Source organism: Balaenoptera ricei, chromosome 4 (genome assembly GCF_028023285.1).
Source record: "Balaenoptera ricei isolate mBalRic1 chromosome 4, mBalRic1.hap2, whole genome shotgun sequence".
NCBI lineage: Eukaryota > Metazoa > Chordata > Mammalia > Artiodactyla > Balaenopteridae > Balaenoptera > Balaenoptera ricei.
In genome coordinates, this window is record NC_082642.1 from 32,636,343 (window position 1) to 32,660,836 (window position 24,494).

Sequence of the window (24,494 nt, forward strand, 5' to 3'; positions counted from 1 at the left end):
ACTGTATTGATTAAATTGTAAAGAAATGGCTAAATGAAGATATTATTTGTATTTGGTGCATTTGCTCTCATGCACACCATTCTATTTTAATTTACTTTTTAACAAGTAAGTCAATATTATCTTAAAATTATTTCCCATCTGGCATGCATGTTAATAAAGAAAAGAAATCTACTAATTTGTGCCATATCAAATTTAACCTTTTCTTTTTGTACTTTCTAATTACATAGTTCTCAAGGAAATCAAACTGGAAAAACTGGATTTAATCTTCTTGCCTTTTAGTTCTCATACATAACCATTTAGTGAGAGAGAGAAATGAAACACTAGTTTTTGGAGGTCTTAACCATACGAGAACAAAACACTTACAGTAATCTCTCTATTATTTGTCTTTATTTTCATAATGCTTGTGTAAAACCTAAATACAGCAAGGTAAACTGATTATCCTGCAAAATAATTCAGCGTGATCGGAATCATAAAAGAATTCAATTATAGTCTGCCTCATTTTGGTGGGGTATATTATGATCAATTTTTTGAAATTCTGTAAATCACATGTACGTATGTATGTATGTATATATGGTAATTCTCTATTACCCTGTTTGTTTATTCATTTCACATGATACCAGCACCATGTGCCACAAGAGACTGTTATGCGTACACACATACGTGAGGCATTAACATTTCTAAGTGCTAAATTCGTATGACTCAATTCGTTATGGTTTTGGAAATATTTTTCCTGATTCAAACTGTGTGTATGTGTGCTTATAGACAGTTGTGCACGTTGATAATAAATGGAATTAACAAGAAAAGTTAAATATAAAAATTTCTATATTAATGAATATTCATGTATTTTTCAACATAAAGTTGAAAAACATTATACTTTCTAGATATCTCAGAATGAAAACCATACTGCTGCCTTTTAGGAAGGTTAGGGTTAGGGTCTGGAGGAGACCACATTCTTACTGCAACATTTGAATGAGTCGCTGAGTTAATTCACTGAAGGTGTAAAACTTTATGGGAAGTGAGACAACTACAGGGGAAAGAGCAGCTGGACCCAGTATAGTTGGTGAATCTCCTCTTCGCCCCCGTGGTTCTTTTATGAGGAACACCAGATCTGGGAGGCTGTTTTTTCCCTCGTCACAATCTAATTTTATTCTGTGTTTCCCTCACTCTGAAAGAACGTGTGCTCCCCATTTCTGCCCTTCCGTTAAGGGAACATTTACATTGCCACCGCATCTTTATCAGTGGAGAGTACACAGAGTGATTTCTCAGTTCTCCCTGGACAGATGCTTAATCCTTGTATTTCCAGAATCAAAGACAGTTCATTCCCACACATTCAATTCTGTGACCCTGATTTAATATTCTTTTACCTGGGCACTGCCAATGCTGAATTGAATCTAAGGGCTAAAATTGGAAATACATTTCTCTGCACTGACCTATTGGTATTGCCCCTAAAATATATTTGAAAATGCCGTAAATCTTTAAGATAATGGAAAGAAAATGGAATTGCCTGTCAAAAGATGTCCTGTTTCTCTCTTGCTTACTATCTTCATGATTTTAAACAATTTCCTTAAATCTCCTGAGTCATTAGTAAAATGTCAGAGATAGTACACCTGAGAGAGTTGGCATGGGAACAATACAAACTAATAAACATGAAAATATGTTTTGTAAATCACAGTACAGCAGAACTATGTCTATTATTATGTGTATGACAAAAGTAGGTTTTTAAAAAAAAAATCAGCTATCTAAAAATAATTATGTAATAACCCAAATGGGGAAAGAACTTGGAAAAGAATAGCTACATGCATATGTATAACTGAATCACTTTGCCCTACCCCTGAAACTAACACAACATTGTTAATCAACTATACTCCAATATAGAATAAAAGGTTTTTAAAAATAAATAAATAAATAAATACTCACATTGTAAATTAACTACACTTCAATAAAATTTTTAAAAGAGTTAAAAAATAAATAAAAATAATACTCATCACTCACTCAAACCTACAGTCCTTATATGATACCATAGTCCTAGAAATCTTAGAATATAATACATATCTAGGTTTTTTTCCCTGAAAATAAACCTGAAAGTACTCAAGTACTTCAAAAATATATTTGTATCCATAAATTTAAAAGATAGCTTTTATTCTTTTGCTGTTAACATTCTTTGTGTTTAAAAGTCTTACCATTACTTACCATTACTTCTTTTTAAACTTAAAAATAAGCATATCTTCTTTTCATCCAATTAACTCAGTTGAGTAACAGATTATTTTTTAAAAAGCTTTCTAAACTAATATTTTGTAATGACTCATCCAAGAAAATATCTTTTCTGTTCAGAAGTCTGCACCTCTATTTTATTCTTCAGTCAACCACATAGCTTTAAAAATGTTTACTGTATCAATCAACCAGAGACCAATCAATCATTTCTTCCATTCCTCCATTCAGGAGAGCACCCCAGGTATGTGGATGGTGGCAGTGGGTTTTCTGTAAAATCTGTGGTAGAACCTGGTGATCAGTTAGTAAATACACAAAGGCATTTATTCCTTCAATTTGATAATGAACTACTTATCGACTGCTTTATTTCAACAGCTGCTGGTCTAAGCTGTTAAATTGCTTGGCTAATGCACAAATACATGAGTCCAGAAAGTTAAAGAGAAAGAATGAAAAGGTCACCTGCTACCCTAACAACTTCATGGCATTCCCCTGAGCTCCCAGCCCCCTTTGGTGGCCATACTTCAGGGATGCATCGGTACTTTTTGCCATGATAGCATTTTTACTCTGCAGTGGAAATCACCTTGGGATTGTGTTCATCCTTTGTGAGTGGCTTATCGACTAGCTTCATCCTTTCATATTCTCAGTATTAACAATGGAAGTATTTTAATATTTTTATTTTTTGAACAAAAATGACTTCTAATAACATCGTCTTAATAAGTTAGATCATTCACAATAGTCTAGAACAATTAATGTTTTCTTTTTGAGTCACCTAGAACTTGCTTCCAGATCTGAGATGTGACTGGTCTCTGTTGAGGCACCAAAACCCAAAGCACAGAATTGGAACTTAAGAGACTTGAATCCAGGTCTTGCTCTTTCACTAATTAGCTGAGGGGTTTAATCTTGAGCTTTAGTTCATCAGGTGTGATCCTGGGCAGATCACTTGATGTCTTTTCTGCCTCAGTTTTCTCATCTGTAAAAGGGATTAATAAAAATACTTACCTCTTAGCATTGTTGTAAGGAGTCAATGAGATTATGATTGTAAAGGTCATAGAACAGCACTGCGTTCGTATTAAGAACATAGTGTTATCTATAATAATGTGATAGTAATCTGTTTTGTCAGAATTCCTGTATTATCTCATCTCACAGGCTATAATGAGAACCAGATGACTTACTAAATGTTGTATTAGTTTTTTATTGCTGCATAGCCAATTACCGCAAACACATCAGCTTAAAACAATACTCGTTTATTATCTCATAGTTTCTATAGGTCAGAAGTCCAGATCTACCTTAGCTGAAGTCTCTGCTCAGGGCCTCAGAAGGTTGAAATCAGGTGTCAGTTTGTGGTCCGTCCTGGAGCCCAGGATTCTCTTCCAATCTCATGTGGCCGTTGAGCAAATTTCTTTATGGTTGTGGGACTAAGGTCTCCATTTCTCGCGAGATGTCAGTGAGGGGTCGTTCTCAGCAACTAGAGGCTGCCCGCCGTTCCCGGCCGTGTGGCCCTCCCCATAATATGCAGTTGCTTCCTTCCAGGCCAGGCAGAGCATGCCTCACTGCTTTCCAATCCCTTAACACCAGATGAAGAAAGGTCTGCTTTAAAGGGCTCACCTGACGAGGGCAGGCCACGCAGATCATCTCTCTTTACCCCTATGATGTAACGTGATCACACCTTCATATCTCATCATGCTCAGGGGATCCACCCTTACCCAAGGGGAATAGATCAGAGGAGAGTGAGGGTGGTGGCAGGGGATTGGGAGGGGGCATCTTAGAATTCTCCTTCAAATGTGATGTGAAGTGAAAAGTAAACATGATCTACAAATATAAAGTGCACATTATTGTAATCTTTATTATTGTTAGCATTACGATCATGATACCAACAAGTTCTTAACCTCACATGACACGATTCCACGTACATGCAATGGTTTACGTTAGCTGTAAAGAGTACTCCAATTCATTTAAAAATTATGTAACTCAGAGCTTAGCATTCGTTCCCTAGCTCCTTGAATTCCTATTCTCTTTGGGGTACTTACTTCCCAAATTCCTTCCTTTGATCTTTGTCACTGAATCACGACACTCCTTAAGAACAAACTCCCACAGACAAATATGTTTCTGTTGGGGTCGCCAGTGTAGAAAATTATCAGCCTTCATCACACTTACGTGTATGCACCAATCCCAAAATTCCCCATAACTTGGTCATACTCAACTCTAAGACAAATTAAAGAAAAGATAACCCTTTCCAGTGCTTTAATGATATTTAACCCAGGAACTATGTGACAGACTCTGAGAAGTTTATTCATAGGTGGCAGGATTGAACTCTAGATGGTCCACATGTCTATGGCTTTGTCCTTTGACCAGCCCTCACAAGGATGTCATATATTGTAAAAAGTTTGATAAATAGATAGTAAAATATAATATAAATATAAAATAAATACAAATATAAAATAAACATAAAATAAAAATATATTAAAAGGATGATGTAAGGAATGGTTGAAAATGATTATATCTTCCATTTAAATGGAATGGGGAGTTTAACCTAGAAATCCAAACAAGAAACTTCTGGTATTTTGTGAATACAAACACCTTCAGGGCAAGGAGCAGTTTCATATCCATACGGAGATTAGTAAAACTTTTGTACACGGAATAGAGTACTATCGGATAAAAAATAAATGAAAAGAATATGGACTGCAAATTATACTTGTGTTCAGAATCGTCTCTGCCACTGTTGGCAAGATGATCATGGATGAGTTACTTTTCCCACTGAGACTTAGTTTCTGCCTCTGCTAATACTGCCTACTATGTACTGCCTGCTATGTTAACATCGTGGAAGATGTTCTGAGTAAGTGAAACAATCTAAGCTAAGTTCTTAGGACAATGTCTGCTACACAGTGAGCATTCAGTAAGTGTTGCCTATTGTTGTTATTGTTATTATTATTTATTTTAATTATGTTAACGTGTGGCCCAAAGTCTGGAATGTATTACTGCTCAAAAAATACTGCTTTCTTCACCCTTCTCCAATACCTGTTTGTTGAGTTGAGCTGGATGTGTCAAGAAGAGTATTTTGGATATTGTCAATCTAAAGTACGTTAAGAGGTTACCGTTAGTCTAATTTAATACAGTTTTCTTCCTCTCTTTCTTCCCCCCCACCCACCTGCCTGTCTTCCTTCCATCTTCTCTTCTTACCTTGTCTTTCCTTCTTTCCTTCTCCTCTCTCTCTTTCTCCTAAATCCTCTTTCTCTATCCTTTTTTTTCTCAAGCAGATATTATTTTAAATTTTCGAACAACCTATGTCAGCAAGTCTGGCCAAGTTATCTTCGAAGCAAGATCAATTTGCATCCACTATGTCACAACCTGGTTCATCATTGATTTAATTGCTGCCCTGCCTTTTGATCTCCTGTATGCTTTCAACGTCACAGTGGTGAGTAAAGAGCTCCCTTCCACATGACCTTGAAGGTTGGTTTTACCCCTGTGCTTATTTTTCACATGCTCAGGTTTTAAATATTTGTGGCAATTTGTATGTCCACGATTTTGTGCCCTTTTAAATAAAGAGGCCAAGGTCACCAATGATATGCAGCCCAGATTCTCCACTTAAAGAAGTTACTTCCTTTTTGAAATTTGTATTACCCATTTCTAATCATTTAAATACCTAGAACCAGGATATTAAAAACTTGAATTCACCATCAAATTGACTCACTAAACAAATCCTTTGGTAAGGAAACCATCTGCAAGAATAGAAGCATTACTTTATGTTACTGAGCCAGATATTTCCCTCAAGAATTTGGTGGAGAGTTTGAAGATTACTTCTACTTTTATGACTTTTACTCGCTACCTCTTGAATATTTCATTATTCATTGGCAAAACAGAAGACCTATCAAGATAGAAAGATAGGTTGAAATTAAAATAGAATTCAACCACTTCTTAGAAGTCCCTGTAAAAATGTTGGATTGAGCAAAAATCTAAATGATAAAATGACCAACATAAACCAAGCATCCTCTTGAATTTTTATTGATATTTGTAACTTCTCCTCTTTCTTCATCTAAAACATTTATTCTCGGGCTTCCCTGGTGGCGCAGCGGTTGAGAATCTGCCTGCCAATGCAGGGGACACGGGTTCGAGCCCTGGTCTGGGAAGATCCCACATGCCACGGAGCAACTGGGCCCGTGAGCCACAACGACTGAGCCTGCACGTCTGGAGCCTGTGCTCCGCAACAAGAGAGGCCGCGATAGTGAGAGGCCCGCGCACCGCGATGAAGAGTGGCCCCCGCTCACCATAACTAGAGAAAGCCCTCGCACAGAAACGAAGACCCAACACAGACAAAAATAAATAAATAGATAATTAAAAAAAAAAAAAAAAAAACATTTATTCTCAGATTTCTTACAGGAAAGAAAGTATGCCCACTTGTAGTCGTAGCTATTTTTACTATTTAATGATTGACACTCTTAAAAGCATTAAGTGTTCCCTTATAAATAGAGAGACTTTTAGGAAGGTATAACAGAATTTTTGGACCAGTAATACAATTTGCTGCCAGAGTAACCAATTTTAGCAGGCAAAAATTTACTAGACATTAGTTCAAATTAAACATATTTCCTACTCAGTTGACAAACCTCCCCCCATAGAAATTATATTCTCTATCAAGAATTTAATAGCATAGTTTTCAATATTAAACAAAGTGATCAATGTTTCAAATACAATCATTACTGACTTCATAATGAAGACTGAACTAAACTCCTGACTACATAGTACAGATTTGTGCATTTGTTAATTGCCTGTATAATAGTATTTTTCTTTTCTTTTTCTTTCAGTTTTTTTTAAGTTGGGAAGTTGAGAGTGTCAACATCGTTAAGAGGTTTATAACTCAACTGAAAGGAAAGCTCTGGGGAAAATCTAGTATATAATATCAATCAGTGCTAAACTGGATTGTTATCCAAGCTTTTTAAAGTCCTTTTTAAGATTGAATTTGACTAGATAAGTATACTATAATGAAAGTGTAATGACTTAAAACAAGGTTTTTGCAAGACTGCCAAAAAATATCCTGAAGAAGTAGATAATTCATAAAATGATAAGAAAAATTTTCCAAATTATCCTGGAGAATTGTTAAATAAATGGTGTTTCATAGACTGCTGTAAATTAACTTGCTCTGCTACTAAATACTAATAATCATTTTTATATTCCATTTGTCTTTGAACACTTAACAAATAGGATAATTTTAAACATATATATAAAATATACTATAAAGTCTATAAAATAAAAAGTACATAAAATGTTTAGATATGATTAAAATTTCCATTGCCTAAAATTAACACAAGTAAAGAATTTTTGAAAAAGTCTAATTCTCATAATTTGATGAATTTTAAATACGTGTGCATTTTCACTGTGCTTCTGCTACCCTTCTTTGTTCTCACTTGTGAAATACAGCACAAATCCTTTATAAAGATTTGAAGTTATAGATCAACATCTATGTCAGAAAGAAAGAAAAAGAGGAAAGAAGGAAGGAATCTCTCTCTCTTATCAGTGATAATTTTTCTGCTTTTCACAGGGGTGAGCATATGATCATTTAACAATTGGCATATAAATTTGTTATTCCTCCCAATATATTAGTCAGTATGAAATATTCGATTTGAATAGAAAAGCTTGTTCAAAATATTATATTTACTTCCCAGGAAAGCATAAGTTATAAGGAAAAGTTCATAAGTTATGCTACTGTTATACTACACAGACTTACAAAAAGAAGAGCAGGAACAAACAAATAAAATAACAAAGGGGCTGATTTTCCAGGTCTAAAGTGGGTCTGGTTAGTGCATCTCTATAGATGACATTCAAAAACGCATGACAACCATCACAAATGTATTGTGTGCTTTAACTTTGGCTGTGCCCACAATTGCTGATGGCAAATGTTTTACATGCAGCTCACACATTTATTTATTAAAACTTACTGTGTATAAGTCACGATGAAAAGCACAACAAGAGATAAAATTGTGAATGAGACATAGAAAGTATGTTAGAGTAAAAAGGCAAAAGTATGAATCCAAGTTTTATCACTTACCATCTGAGTGACTTCTTGGGAAAGTTAACATCAGAATAGGCCGAAAATCATAAAAATTCCTGCAGGGCTTCTGAGTAGCCTAAAAAGGAAACTTTTCTATAAAATACCTTGCCAAGTATCTAATACCTAGAAAGACCTCAGAACGGTAGTTAACTTTTTTCTTTCTCTTTTTTCTTCCCTAGTTGATAACCAGGAGGTGGTTATGTCCACTTGGTAGTAGGGGAAACTGCAGTTTGATAGAGGTTTTTGATGAATGCATCACTCACTGTCTTGCACCTCTCTACAAGGTGCTTATAATTCTTATCAGTGACAAATTCAGAGCAGCATCCCAAGAGTAAGAAGGTCCTTTCTCTTTTTCAGATGATATATTTCTATCTAAATCAAATATGCCTCTTCCTTCTGTCATTCATCAAGAGCCAAAATTCACATTTTATAGCTGGAGGTTTTGGACTCAGATAGGAATAAATGTAAATTTTTTTAAGTGACAGCGAAATCACCAGGGCTACCTCATCCTGGACTCCCAGGCTCATGTCCCTTATTTTTGTAAATGACTATTGTTCTCATGTAAGGGCAGCCTCACATTCTTCCCTCAAACATCCCCTTTCTGGCCAGAGAAAATGGGGAGCTTGCCTGCATCAATACTCTATATTCAGATGGTGTGTTAGTCTACTCAGGCAGCTATAAGAAAATATCATAAACTGGATGGCTTCAACAACGGGAATTTATTTCTCACTGTCCTGATGGCTGGGAAGTCCAAGATCAAGCTTTCAATTTGATTTGATTCTTGGTGAGGGCTCTCTTCCTGGCTTGTAGACGGCTGTCTTCTCTCCTCATCCTCACGTGGCCTTCATACAGCGAGGGGAGGGAGAGAGAGATTGGGGTGGGTGGCGAATAAGAGAGAGGGCACTCTGGTCTATTCTTTTTTTTTTTTTTTTTTAAATGGCACTGCAATGATACCATGCTTGAGAGTGAGCTGCTCTTTCTTTATTTTATTTTATTTATTTTTTTTTTATTTTTGGCTGTGTTCGGTCTTCATTTCTGCACGAGGGCTTTCTCCAGTTGTGGCAAGCGGGGGCCACTCTTCATCGCGGTGCGCGGGCCTCTCACTATCGTGGCCTCTCTTGTTGCAGAGCACAGGCTCCAGATGTGCAGGCTCAGTAGTTGTGGCTCACGGGCCCAGTCGCTCCGTGGCATGTGGGGTCTTCCCAGACCAGGGCTCAAACCCGTGTCCCCTGCATCGGCAGGCAGACTCTCAACCACTGCGCCACCAGGGAAGCCCTGGTCTATTCTTATAGAGGCATTAATCCCATCTTGAGGACCCCACCCTCATGACCCCATCTAAAGCAAATTACCTCCCAAAGACCCCATCTCAAATACCATCACACTGGGGGTTAGGGCTTCAACATATGAAATTTGCAGGTACACAATTCAGTCCATAGCAGATGGTATCCTCCATGTGAGAGTTCTGCTCCAGGATTCACTTTACTTACAAAATTGTTATCTATCTGTCAAATTCACCTACCTATAAAATAAATTTCACCCCTAGTAATTCCTCTAAGCCACAAAGTAGAAACTGCATCTGACTTATAATCAGCTGGAGAAATGATAGATGAGAATGTGTGTACGAAGGAGAAGAAAGTAAAATTCTACCCAGAAGACCCACAAAAAGAAATAAAAGGCCACAGCTACCTGGCAACTTCCTCAATTGACCTTATGTTTTTTTTTTTTTTGGCCACACCACACCTTGCAGGATCTTAGTTGCCTGACCAGGGATCGAACCCAGGCCCCCTGCCGTGGAAGCGTGGAGTCCTAATCACTGGACCACCAGGGAATTCCCATCCTTATGATGTTTTTATATTTCAGTATAGAATAATTCACAAGATTACAGTGGAAGACACTTTTATTGAATATCTATTGTTATAGTGAGCCTGGAGTGTTTTGCATCTTCACATAATAGCTCTCCATTCACTCATTTAACACAAATTTACTGAGCACTTCCTACGTGTCAGGCACTGCTCTAGGTACATTTTTCTTGGAGATAAGGGAAGATGGCTGGAGGAGGGAGAAATTAGAAGTCAGTCGACTCCAGATAATTATAAAGGCAGACTCTCAAAAGATGCTGACCTTGTTTATGATTCTGTCTGTAAAGGAAAAATTATTCTTAGGTGTAGTCATACAAACCACTTCCTTCCCCTCTATTTATGGTTCACCCCCCAAATTAGAATAGGTCAAGGAACTTGTCAGATTCTATTTGCATATGAGTTAATGTTTTATTTGACTTTTCTTTTCTCTTGGAAGGTATTAAAAAGAGTGTATATTAGTGCACCACATGTGTTGTAATAGTGACATTGACCTTTCTGGTGGACACCAATGGTGCACATTTTTCAGTTTAGCCCTAAAGTCAAGAAACTAACTCCTTAACTACAAGTCTGTTGTTCTAGTTCATACAGAGGCAGAATCTAAAAGGTTTTTCCAAAATTTTGCTCCATTTGATTTTGGTTCCCTAAGCATGTGTGTTTAACAGAAAGTGCAGAATGTATGTGCTCCGGGCAAATGTTTTCTTTGTCTATTGATAATGTTAGAAGGACGATAGCAAAGCACATGAGGCAGGAGGTGTTACCGGTATTTGTGAGCAGATCTTACTCAAGTTTTTAGGTCTCACTATTTAAAAATAAGAAACCTGTTACTTTTTCTACCACTTTACAGGGTTTTACTTCAGTCTATACAAAGTTTTGTTATAAAGCAACTCCCTTACATGGAGAAGGGGAAGTGGAATTGAAAGAAATTAAAAGAAAAGGGTGGAGACATCTTTTATTCAATCCCGATCCCATAATGTGTTTCAGTTGTATATCAGAATATATAAAATTATCTTCAGTCATATAGGTAGAGAAAAAAGATGCATCTTAATTAAGGAAGATAAGTATTCACTCAAAGAAATTAAATTGCCTTATCATCTTTTATCTTATCAACTTCCGATATATCAGGAAACGACATAGAAATGGTCATAAAATGGTCACAGCGTTGGAATCCCGATTATACTTAATTTCAAGAACTTCCCAGAGTGGCTGTAGCTGAAGTGACTGTTGTGGATGTAATGACCCCGTGAGCCAAGCTCTGCGGCTCTGTTTCCCCACGCAGGTGTCTCTCGTGCATCTCCTGAAGACCGTCCGGCTGCTGCGTCTTCTGCGTCTCCTGCAGAAGTTGGACCGTTATTCCCAACACAGCACAATCGTCCTGACTCTGCTCATGTCTATGTTTGCCCTTCTTGCACACTGGATGGCGTGTATCTGGTATGTCATTGGAAAAATGGAGAGGGAAGACAACAGCCTTCTGAAGTGGGAAGTTGGTAAGGGCTTACATTTGTCGCATTTTCCATTTTTAAGTGAAAAAGAGAAGATTGTCTAGAATTTGGAGGAGGTGAAAGATGAGGCTATAAATATATGTCTTCTGACTGTCTATTTGTCTCATCTTTTTTGGGGGGGTGTGGAGAGGGTCCATGGGACATGTGATTTCTTTTAAGAAAGTTTTCTGGAACAACCTTACATTTTTTTCAAAGAGAATTGGGTTAAGTTCTCAATGGGTGAACTTTTAAAAATGCCCAGCACATCTGTAGAAGTGTTTGGATAAGTAATGTGTGATCTTATCTTGACATATCCAATGGAGGGCTAGTAACAGTAAATCATGGGGAACTGGCCAGTCATTACAATATTTTTAAATCATAAGAAAATGATCACTTGTATTTGAGGTGGCAAGTGAATAATAAAAAGGATATCTCTACTATTTTCTCCTTTAAAAAAAAAAGAGAGACAGCACTATCATACTGACTTCCACTTTTAGTATACTTTGAGAACTTGTGATGATACAGAAGAAAGAATATTTACAAATATAATTTGTAAAATTTTGTGTCCGCATAATCCATGGGAATTTAAGGGAGTTGTTTCAAGTGTTACATAATTCTGCATAAATGAATCTGAAATGTTCTGCACATGAACACATTTTTAAACTTATATCAACCACAAGAACTTTCTAAAAAATGAAAATTCTGAAGGCTATAACCCTCTACCCTAAAATATCTGCGTTCTTCTCACAGTCTTTCTTTTTAGAGAATTGTCATAGTACCTTATGTAGGGTATTTTTTCTCTTAATCTGACATTTAATCAGAGAATATGTTTCTTGGTTAGCTAGAAAATCCTTCACTTATTTTCTCCTTCAAAAATCAATCTTGGACTTTTGAAAGAAGCTCAGACCTTTGCCCAGGGATAAAGCCATAGAGATTCTCAAGAGAAAAAATGCTCTAACTTCTTATATCAGCACTTTAGTGACAGAGTGCATTTGAAACATCCCTGGGTGGACTCTTATTAAATGCCACTCTCTCACCATAGGGCATGTACAAAGCCTTAAAGGACAGCTTTGGAGAATGAGCTGGGGACCTTAAGAAAGCAGGTTCAAGGGAGTGAGTCTCATGTCTACGTTCTTAAAAATGCTCCTACACATCTCAATTTTGTCCTTGAGGTACACAAAGAAACTAATGCATCCTGAATTGTTTTATCTTCCTTACCAAAGCACTTTTTCTATGCCTTGCTGTAGACCTCCATTCTCAGAAACAAAGAGAGAAATAAGACTGTAGAATGAGAGCACAAATATCCTGCATAAAGAGAATATAAGGGGTGTGTGTGTGTGTGTGTGTGTGTGTGAGGGAGAGAGAGAGAGAGAGAGAGAGAGAGAGAGAAGGGGATGGGGAAAGAGAAGATTTGATTAAAAGGAGGATCAAAGTCTGGATTGTACTTGGATGAAAACATTTTCTGTCCTTCAGTATCGTTTCCCTCTTTATAACTTTGTCCTCCGGCTTCCTCATCACAGACCCTAGCATGGTCCTAATGTTCTTCAGTGAATTACAGCATTAGATCTCCTCCCTTTGTCGTGAATCCATGTTAAAGTTCTGATTTGTGGCCAGCCACCTGATTCCTTTTCGGACCTGACCTCATTTCCTTCAGGCCCCAGACCTATACACACATATTAATTTGTAAGGCTTGTCTAGTCTGAGAGTCTCCAGATGGGGAAATTCAGCTTATGCACGCTGTCAAATTTAGTTAGAGGAGGAAAGCTTTGTGTTTCATTTCCAACATACCAGTCCTGCTGCAGACTGACAAACTAGCTGATGTTTTTCCTCCCACAAATATGCAGAGGTATTTATTTTCCAAGAAAAAAGAAGCCAACACCCTGAACTTCATCTGCATTGCCCCCTACCACGCCTACCCTTTGTCCTGGTGATATGGGTCAGTGTCATGTATGGGGGCTTGTAAGCTGGAAGTTAGCTCACAAAGAGAGCTCACTATTGGCAAAATAAAATGATGGGAAGAACATTGGGCTGGGGGGGGGGCGATGGATCTCTCCTTTCATCATGGCTCCAACACCTGCCAACTGTGAGATTTGCAGTAATTTTGTTCACCTGTCTGGGCCTCAGTTTCCTCATCTGCAACATGAGAAAACTCACTATGTAACTTGAAAGGCTCTTTCAGGATCCATGATTTTTGACTTTAATGGAAGAACAAACCCAGTTTTGTGAGTTTAATATTGTGTATCTATTTTCTATCATAGCTCAGTGCCCATGTTAACCAGCAGAAGCAATCAATCATCCAATGTCAACAAATTTGAGGGACGTGTCAGGAAGGACATCCTATGATCATAGCATGTCAAGGAATTGATATGGTTTACTCAGTTATGATAAAAAATAACAGAACAATTTTCTTTAGAGAATTTGATTTCCTGTCCAAACACCTCTAGGGATATGGTCAGGAAGGTAGTATGCTAATTATGTCTGTTGATATTGGGTTTTTAAGCTTGGCTACAAGGACTTTCCCTTCCCCTAAAATTACTTGGATCATTTGTTCATTTGGAACATTCTCCAGCTGAGATTTGGACACAAATTAAATAATTATGACCTTCCCTACCTAATTGTATAACGAAGCAGCTGAGAGTCTAGGTTAATTTAGGTTTTACTATGTAATTTGTCCACTAATAATATGCTTTACCTTTTCTGGTCCAACTACCGTGAATCAAAAAATTCATCACACACATAAAACTTGATTAGAGAACACATTGTTCTTTATGTTCTGACTAACATTAGATGTACAGAACAGATTCAGCTTCCCAAGGAATAAAATAGATCTTCCTTTCTCATCATTGTTAATTTCCTTGAAATCAATTAGTTCCCCTTTTTGTCCTTGACAGGCATGCTATTGTACTTACAACTAGAGAGGGTTCAAATATTTTGCATCAGACCAAACCAAAGTTAAACTTTAAAAAATGTTTCATAATGTCACTTCTCTATAATATATCTATTTTTGTAAGGAAGAATTAATACTCCTAGATTAATTGTATCAGAGGCAAGGTATGAACTGATTTGCCTGGTGTTTTATTTTATTTCATATTCTTATGTGTTCCTATATTATATTTTAAGGAATTTGAGATTTGGCTTATTGTTTCATGGAATTTTAAGCCTGGAAGGACCTTAGTCCAGCTCTTTGATTTTATGGTGAGAAATCCAACTCTAGGTTATACAAGCTTTCTGGTGGAGGGGGCTTTTGTGACTTGTGTCCACTGCTGCTTCCTCACTGTGGTGTACAGTTCCTGGTGCATGGCAAATGCATAAAAAGAAAATTGTTGAATGAATCAGTCTTCAAGGTCTTTTCATTACTAAATGACAATCATGGGACAAGAACCTAGATTCCCTAACTCCTTGTGTAGAAGTCCTTCTCATAATTTTGAGCATTATGATATAATAGGGAATGGTTATTTAGCAAATTCTTTCCAGCAGGAAGATAGAAAGAACAAATAGGGTGGTCACTTAAGATTTGACCATTTATTCAAAAAATATTTTTTGAGTGCCCACTGCATGCTTGGTCCTGTGTTAGGCACTGGAGATACCAAAACAAATTATATACTTAAATAAGGAGTTTGGGATTAACATAGACATACTCCTATATATAAAATAGATAAGCAACAAGGACCTACTTATAGCACAGGGAACTCTATTCAATATCTTGTAATAATCTATAAGGGAAAAGAATCTGAAAAAGATTAAATATATATATTCAACTCAATATATATATTTAATATTTAATATAATATTTATTTAACGTATATTTAACTGAATCACTTTGCTGTACACCTGCAACTAACACGACATTGTAAATCAACTATATTTCAATTAAAAAAAGAAGAAAAAAATAATATACTTAATGTCATGACACTTAAAGTCCAGTAAGAAAAACAGACAAATAATTCAATGGATATATGGCAGTGCGGTATGTTCTGTAGCAAGAACCTGCATAGAGGGGAGGCAACTAAATCTAACAGGTTATCAGCAGAGGCATTTCCAAGATGAGCTCAGTTTTAAAGAATGAATAGTCTTGTCTCTATGGATGCTGAGGAATGGGTGTTTGTCACAGCAGGGACAGGACTGTATGAAGCCGTTCACTAGAACCAGAATAAAGGGTGAAGGGGGGGATGGTAGTGAGGTGATGAGGCTAAAGAGGTAGGTGGTCAGGGACCAGATCTTTAAAGACAATTCATGCTAAGCTTTAGAGTTTGGGCTTCATCTAAGGCTACAGCAAGGCTTAAAATTCTCTCTTGAGCAGCGATCCTTTGAATATAGAACCCCGGGAAGCAGGGGGAGATGTTTTGCTCTGTTTCTTTTTCAATATCTGTAAAGTGGCCCTAATAATAGTGCGTACCTCACTGGGGTCGCCAGTATTAAAGTAGGCAATTGTCTGTGAAGCATTTAGCACTGTGCCCGCCACCTAGTAACTGCTCAATAAATAGGAGCTATTGTAACCATCATTACTATTTTATTAAGACAGCTACTTCTAATAAAGAAAGTTCTATGACCTGGGACTAGTGATACTTATCATCTTATATGGGAAGAGTATTAAGTAATGGCTTTAAAAGTGTTGCCTTCAAGTTTAGTCATAGTGCCCCATAAGTTATTCTATACTTTTTTACACGTATCTTCAAAATAATATATCTGCCCAAACTTTCTGTTCGAGTCAGCCTCTGAAAAGAAGTAATTTTCACATAGCCTCATAATTGCACACAAATAGGATATTTTCCCTTCAAAACTAATATAGGGGAAAGGTTCAGCATCTACCCTACATGCTTGTTGGGATATAACAAACTTTTATGGAATTTAGACATAGTGCTTCAAGTCTAAGTGTGGCTTTTAAATTTAAAATTTTGTTTTCACTGTGAAGAAATGTTTCAGAACATTTTTATAAGAAGACTTCAATAAATACCTAACTAAAAATGTGTTAGAAGACCTTGCATGAGCACAGGGAACTATACTCAATATTTTGTAATAACCTATAAGGGAAAAGAATCTGAAAAAGAATATATATATGTATATGTTACTGAATATATATATATATATATATATATATATATATATATATATAACTGAATCACTTTGCTGTACAACTGAAACTAACACAACGCTGTAAGTCAACTACACTTCAATTTAAAATGATAACAATAAAAAAGAAGACCTTACATGTTTCCTTACATCACAGTTAATGTAGGGATATATTATTTTAGTTATCATTTATTAAGTTCAGTTAGTGACATTTATAAAGTTCAATTAATGACATTGAATTAGTCCTTAAAGAGCTCCATTAGGATCCTGGAGAGAATATAATGGTTCTGATTTAAGCTAGAAAGATTTGGATTTGAATCTTGCTTCGGGGATTTACTAGGCATGTGATTTTGGTCAAGGTGACTTCAATGTGTGACTTTTCATACAACAATCTTAGTTTCCTCATCTGTAAAATGGGTGTGGTAGTACTGATTCTCACAGTGTTTTCTGAGGAATTACAGGTACTCAAGTTGACATGCCTCACATAGTTTCTGGTACATATTATGTTCTTGCACCTGATAACTACCACCATGACTACCACCTCCACTCTTACCACTAATTGAGGCCATTTTCAAACTGCAGCCACCTATTTAAACTTACATCAATGAGCTATATAGAGCTGAAGTAGCAGTGCTGTTCAAATGTAGTGAACAACACAGAAATCAAGTCACAGATGTAAAAAACAAACTTATGGTTACCAAGGGGGAAAGGGACAGGGGAGGGATAAATTGGGAGATTGGGATTGACATATACACGCTACTGTATATAAAATAGATAACTAATGAGAACCTACTGTATAGCACAGGGAACTCTACTCAATACTCTGTAATGACCTATATGGGAAAAGAATCTAAAAAAGAGTGGATGTATGTATATGTATAACTGATTCACTTTGCTATACAGCAGAAACTAACACAACATTGTAAATCAATTATAACAAAAAATTAATTTAAAAAAACCAAATCTAGTGAAGAGGTGATATTTCTGTATCAGTGACGATTCTTGATTGTAAGCAAAAACAGAAAAGGAATGCATTAGCAGGACATGCAGACTCAGAAATAGAAGGATGGAGAACAAGACTTGGGAAAAGAATGTGAGCCAAGGCAGATCCAGATACCCCAGTGCAAGAAGCACAGTTGCTGACATTTTGCAAAGATGGCCTGGATGTGTTTCTGTCTTTGTAGATGCCATGAGTGAGTCCTAACCTTCTGTTCATCTCTGATTCACAGTCCCAGAAAGTAGAATCCGATTGGTCACGCTTACGTCATACATTCAGACACGGACTGCTGGGCAAGGAGGGATCCCCCCCACCTTACTTACACTTTCATGGTTAGAAGTGGGACCCTGTGTCTCTCCATTACTATACACAAAGGAGAATACCCCCTTCACATAGGATTTTAGACAACCCACCTCTCAAAAAAGACAAAAGTCTTCTACAATAACAACTTTACCCTAATACTCAAAAAAAAATAACATCTATAAAAACACTTATTAAAATGCTTCTTTAAATCATCATACCTCTCTCAGACATCAAATGTCAGATGGAATTAGCTAAAAGATGGGGATGCTGTAATTCTTGGTGCATCTTGCTCCCTGTAACACAGTCTGTGCTGCTGTGTCAGCCTAACAGTGGTACTTACCAAGCTGTGCTTCCACAAGCAGACTGCACCGTGGTCGGTAGCTCTCTTTTGTAGCTAAAACACTAACTTACATTCTTTCTCGAAGCTATCTCTGTTTCTAAAGCTATGACACACTGAACTTTAAATGATCTGCTTCAAAAGTTAGAGCTGAGAGTATATTGTAATAGAGGGAAGCTTTTTTTATCTTTTAATCCTTTGGCTGGAGTACATTTATCCATTGCAGATGTCTAAACGTGTATCTGCATCACGGAAAAGAAAAAAGCCCAAGGATATCATTTTCAAATTTTCATTGACAATTTTAGTCTTAAATCTCCTGATCCTCATTGGATAAAACATCATAAAAGCTGATTGATTTGAAGGGCTCTCTAGTTATTAACTGCTTAACATTTACAAGCCACATGTAATGGGAAAAAAAATGACCAGGCTTTTGATATTGTAAGCCGATTATTTCAATAACTATCAAATTTTCCTCAAGAAGGTAGAATTGTCCAGCACTCTACATTTTCAGGTTCTGTATAAAGGATTATATAAACATTTTTAGATAACCCTGATCTGTAGATTCTCATTCTTGGGAATACATGAAATAAAGAATAGGGAGAAAAAGCCTAAAATGAAGATTTCTAACCATTAAAATGGACCCTAGTGATGGACTCCTGGACTTAATTTTTCTTTTTTTTTGAAGCAGGGTCTTGAACTTTAATGTGCACTGAAATTATGTGAGGATTGCATTAAAAAACAGATTCTAATTCAGTAAATCTGAGGTGGAGCCTGAGATCCAGCTTTTTTAACCACCTCCCCAGTGAAATCAGGGCTACTGGGCCCCACACCACACTTTGAGTAGCAAGGTTTTAAATAGACTTGGGACATTGTGTGAATTTAATACTCCTGGTTATAAAGTCCTAAACCAGCAACAATTGAGTTCTTCCTATTTTTCACTTTCCTATGCTTTTCCAATTCCCATTACATCTGTGAACTAGTTCACACGTGAACTAGAAATAAATTTAATGAGTAGAAAAATAACTTACAAATTTATTTTTTCTTCACATTTTTTGAAAACACTTGATTTATATCAGATTAATATTTAGCTTACATTTATTAAACACCACCTACATGCATGGTGCAGTGCTTAATATATTTGTATGCATTTTCTCATCTGATCTTTATTGAAATCCCATGAGACAGATATTTTCAACTTCATCTTAGAAAAAAGAAACTAAAGCTTGAAAAGTTTGAAATTCCCTGGAAATTTACTTTTTAAATTAGGAAATATTTTTACACAAAAAGGTTTAGAATGAGTATAATGGTTGCCTTCTAAAAATTATACCTTTTTTAACATTTTGTTTTAACATATTTGCTTTATTTCTTTTTTTAAAATCAGTGCAATATAACAGATGAAGCCAGAGCCCCACGACCCTTCAATTCTGCCTTACTCCCTCCATCTTTCCTCCTTACTATTCTAAAGTTGGTGCATAAAATTTTCTTAGACGCTGTTGTTACTACACAAATGTATTAGTAAAACAATATATGATATTTTCCCTCATTATCTTCCATATAAATCATCACAAATGTAAGAAGTAATAATAATAAAAATAACAGGCATACATGGGGCTTTCTCAGTGCCAGGCACTGTTCAAGGCATCTTGCTTTAATTTTATGAGCCCAATACTGTTATCAACTCTATTTACCGATGAGAAAGCTGAGGTGCATAGGTTGTATGACTTGACCTAGATACACAGATAAAATACACAGGAGCTGGGATTTCTCTCTTCTTTGTATCTTTTTTACATTCTCATTGAACTTTTTTTTTTTAAGATCAATCCATCTTAGATATAAACCTTATATATTTATTTTTAACTGTTTAATAGAATTCTATTGTACAATAAGCCAGTTTACTCATCATTTTGGTTTATTTATCCACTCCCCTATGGAGTTGACTGCACCTCTCACTATGGCAAGTAGTGGGCAATGAGCAATCAAATACAAGATTCTCTGTGTGCATATGCAAGAATTTCTCTGGGTCAAAGAGCTTGTGCATCTGCAAAATTAATACATATTGCCAAATTCTTCTCTGAAGCAGTTGTATTCATTAATTATTTAGTTGGTCATATTATATGTGTTCTTTCCCCAGAGCTTCACCAACAATTGTTACCAATGTTTTTAAATTTGTGAAAATCTTGGAGGGTGTTGGGGAGTGGAGGGTGCAAAGTAATGTCTAATTGTTGTTTAAATTTTCATTTCCCTGTGTAAGTAAGGTATAACAAGGTAGAACATATTTTTTTTGGTGGAGAGAGTCACTCTAATTTCCTCTTTGGTAAACTAGACCCTCTATCTCATTAATTTTCAGTTTCTCTTCTTTCCTAAATAATCTATTTAATACTATATATTATTAAGTGTTGAAGTCTTTAAATGTTTTACAAATTATATGGAACTTTTGAAATTAACACTTTGTTATTGATTTCTAATTACATTCATTGCTTGTTACAGAATTTGGTCTCTGTGATACTGATTCTTCACTGTTTGTTGAGGCTCAATTGTATATATTCTTTATGTGTGTGGATATTATGCGCATACAATTTTTTGGATATAACTTTTAGTTCAAGGTTTATATATGTCCATTAGATCAAGCTTCTGAATTTAATTATACCTATATTATAGATCCTTATGAACTATTTTCTGACAAACTACATATGGAAGTTTTATTTGGTGCTTTTTCAGACCTCTGTTCATTTTCCATAGTTTTTTGGTTTCCTTTTTATAGTTCCAGTTCTTTGTTTTTTGTCCATTAGATCAAGCTTCTGAATTGAATTTAAATATTGTAAAAAACATACTATCTTATTGTATTTCTTCATTTTTATTTTATTAATTCAAGTTCATTGTGTGCTAATTTTCTGTTCATCCAACTCTTGCAAAAGGTGAACTATTTCCTCTTTTGCACTTTAAAAAAATTTTTATTGTGAGCTCATCTTCAATAGGGCTTCTTCCTTGTCAAAATCCTGTGCAGATTGAGGTATGATAATACCCAGAATTTTGGTTGTTGTTTGCTTGCTTGCTTTTGTCAAGGATAGTAGGATTTTTACCCTGCCCTGGGATCAAATTTTTAAAAATTTCTTAGCACCAAGACGTCTGTGACTCATGGATGGTACACATTCAGACACCAGCGCATACAAGACTAAATTTTTAAAGTTCTCTCAGAAGACCACTTTTTTCAAACTCTAGTTTTCCTCGTCATCCCCGTAAGCTGTTGGGTAAATTATTTCTACCCTTCTCCCTGCATGTATCACACTTAGTATCCCAGTTGTATACAAGATGTCAGTTCCAGCGTTTATAGCATTTAAGTGTTCTCTCCTGTGCACAGATGGCCATGAAACCCAAGCCCATGGTCACTATTACTTCTGACCACCTGCCCATCCCTGTCTCCCCATCAGCATTACCACCATGGTGTCAGCTCACAGGCTTGCGGCTCCTCATTTTTGCATACGTACATTTCACTTCCTCTCTCGGAAGCATCTATATATTTCCAGTGTTTCTATCAGAAAGACTTGCACATAAGCTAAGTTCATAATCTTGCCAGAACCCCAGTCTTCATTTCTGCCAAAAATAACATAACCTAAATTCCAGTGTAATTTTCTATGTTACCTTTGAAATATAAAAAGGGTTGTAATCTAATCTGTAAAAAACAAATTGAATAAGGGTTAATTACTCAAGACCTTATTCCCACTTGGAATGCCTTTATGGGGGAAAATCATTTAAACTTAAGACCTCAAATCTTCAATTCTTCAGAGGGAATTGTTCAGTTACCAGGAAAATAAATTATGCAGCCGTCTTAAGAAGACATCATCAAATGTGCTTAATATACAATTATTTCTTTCCAGCTACTATATTAATCATAATAATTCTTGTGGAATAAGTGACAGTTTAAAGTACTGCAGATTATTTTCCTAAAAGACTATAGATATAGAGAAAAATAGAGCAGAAAAAGAACTCTTTGAGATTGGTGCATTTAAACCCTACAAAGTTCTCAGTATTTACTATAAAATAAATATTTCTTGAGGCCCTAAGCAGGACAGTGTTATGAGCTGTGAGCAAGACAAGGAATCTTAGAGCTTGACTTCTAGAAGTGTAGTTTGTTGTTAGAAATTCAAGAGGTGGACATAAAAATTTGCAAAATTGTTTTTTTATAATATTGGTTTGGCGTAAGTTTGCACAGGCAACAACTTCCTCAATCGTTTAGAAAGAAGTAGAAGTGATTCTAACTGAATCTCTCTGAAGATGGCATTTGAGCTGGGCTTCAAAAGGTGAGTACAACTTTGGAGAGGATGCATCAGAGAACATTTAGGTGAGAACACGGTGTGAATAAAGCCATAGAAGTAGGAAATCTCACAATGTGTTTGAGGAACAGTGAGTGGATGAGATGAATTTGTTTAGTCTAGAAAATTCTTGAACAGCTGGTGTCACAAAGTAAAAGGGCTAGAGGAGAAAGGGGCCTAGCATTCATTGCTGAAGTGGAGAAGGCAAGCCCCATCTGAGGGAACCAATTATGACCTCAGCCCAGCACCGGTGTAGATGAAGTTTGACCACATCTGATTTTTCCAGAGAATTTGGAACTTGAGATTTGGGGGTAAATCTTGGGTTTTGGGGGTAAAGTATTGGCAAATAATTCAGAACTTGAAAAGCATAGTGTCACCACCAAAATATATTCCTGGGGGCCTGATCAAGCCCATAGGTCACCAATTTGCCATCTCAGACTCAAAGTGAGTAAAAAGAAGGATGTGACCAAAATAATGGGTTGGAGTCTTGGCTGATGATGTGCAGATATAATCCCCGAGAAGCCAGAGAAGGCATGGCCCGATTAATATAATTTTTTAGGAATTTTACTACAAACTCAAGAGGGAAATACACAGAAAATTCTTTTCTTCATGATATTTGCCAAAACCGTTTAGTCCAGCTGAACATTGTTGTGAAAAGGGATACACATGCTAATTTTTAAAAAAATTTTATTGAAATATAGTTGATTTAAATGTTGTGTTAGTTTCAGGTGTACAGCAAAGTGATTCAGTTATATATATATATATATATATATATATGTGTATATATATATATATATATATATGTGTATATATATATATATATATATATATATACACATACATATTCTTTTTTTATCAATACATTCTCTCCCATTACAGGTTATTACAAGATTTTGAGTACAGTTCCCTGTGCTGTACAGTAGGTCCTTGTTGGTTATCTATTTTATATATAGTAGTGGGTATATGTTAAAATTGGTCTCACAATCTACTGACTTGAACTAATGAAAAGTTTTCCTCTGTTTGTTATCCTAATTGTGTGAATATTTTTATGAAGGGGATTGAATTTATAAAGAATTTCTGCTGGAACACTTTCCCCATTTGAGATTTTAACAAGCATAGACATAACTCATGGATACATGATAAGAAATAGAAGATAATTACACATTTTATCTAAACTAATTAGATATCTGGCATTGAAAACGTCAAGACCTCTTTTCTCTCCTTTCTTGTCATATGTGTATGTGTGGGCATGTGCTTTTTATTTAGAGTTTCTCCAACTCACTACAAACAGAAGAAATAATTAAAATGTTTCATAGTCTATTGGAGACTATTGCCAAAATCTCCTTGGTAACATGTCCTTTACTTGGACATCAGAGTCTTGATTTTTTTTTTTTTTTTCCATTGAGATTCGTCAGGAAAGACAGAGACAAAAACCCAATTTTAATTTCTCAGAAACTGAGATCCAAGAACCCCATTCAAGATAGAGATGATTTATGAAGACCCTCTTTTTAAAAACGGTGTATTTGTATCTTGGTGTATTTGTTCACGCCACCATCCTCTACACCAACATTAAATAGACTGACAGAAATTGGATATCGGAAGACTCAGTCAATATTAAAGACAGAAATAAAAGCTAATGTCACCTAACTTTATGTAGCTTTCGAACTCTATACCCATTTTCTCTTCTGAGGGTATTGAAAATGAACCTTTGGCTTGACAGCCCCCTGTGAACATTATATATATATATATATATATATATATATATATATATATATATATATACTGATCTCATATGACAGTTTTTATGAATGTGAGTTCTAGATTCATTTCACAGCCTGGCTCTTCCGCTTATTACCTGAGTCAGTTTTTTGTTTGTTTTGTTTTCTTTGACT

The 24,494-nt window shown here is 35.9% G+C and overlaps 1 protein-coding gene across 1 annotated transcript in view; it reads left to right on the forward strand.

The window, feature by feature from the left end:
• Positions 1-24,494, forward strand: part of KCNH8 (potassium voltage-gated channel subfamily H member 8) — a 403,459-nt gene that overhangs the window by 269,452 nt on the left and 109,513 nt on the right. Inside the window, exons 6-7 of the mRNA XM_059921945.1 lie at positions 5,463-5,620; positions 11,384-11,591. Of these exons, the coding sequence (XP_059777928.1) occupies positions 5,463-5,620; positions 11,384-11,591 (366 nt within the window). The remainder of the gene's footprint in view (positions 1-5,462; positions 5,621-11,383; positions 11,592-24,494) is intronic.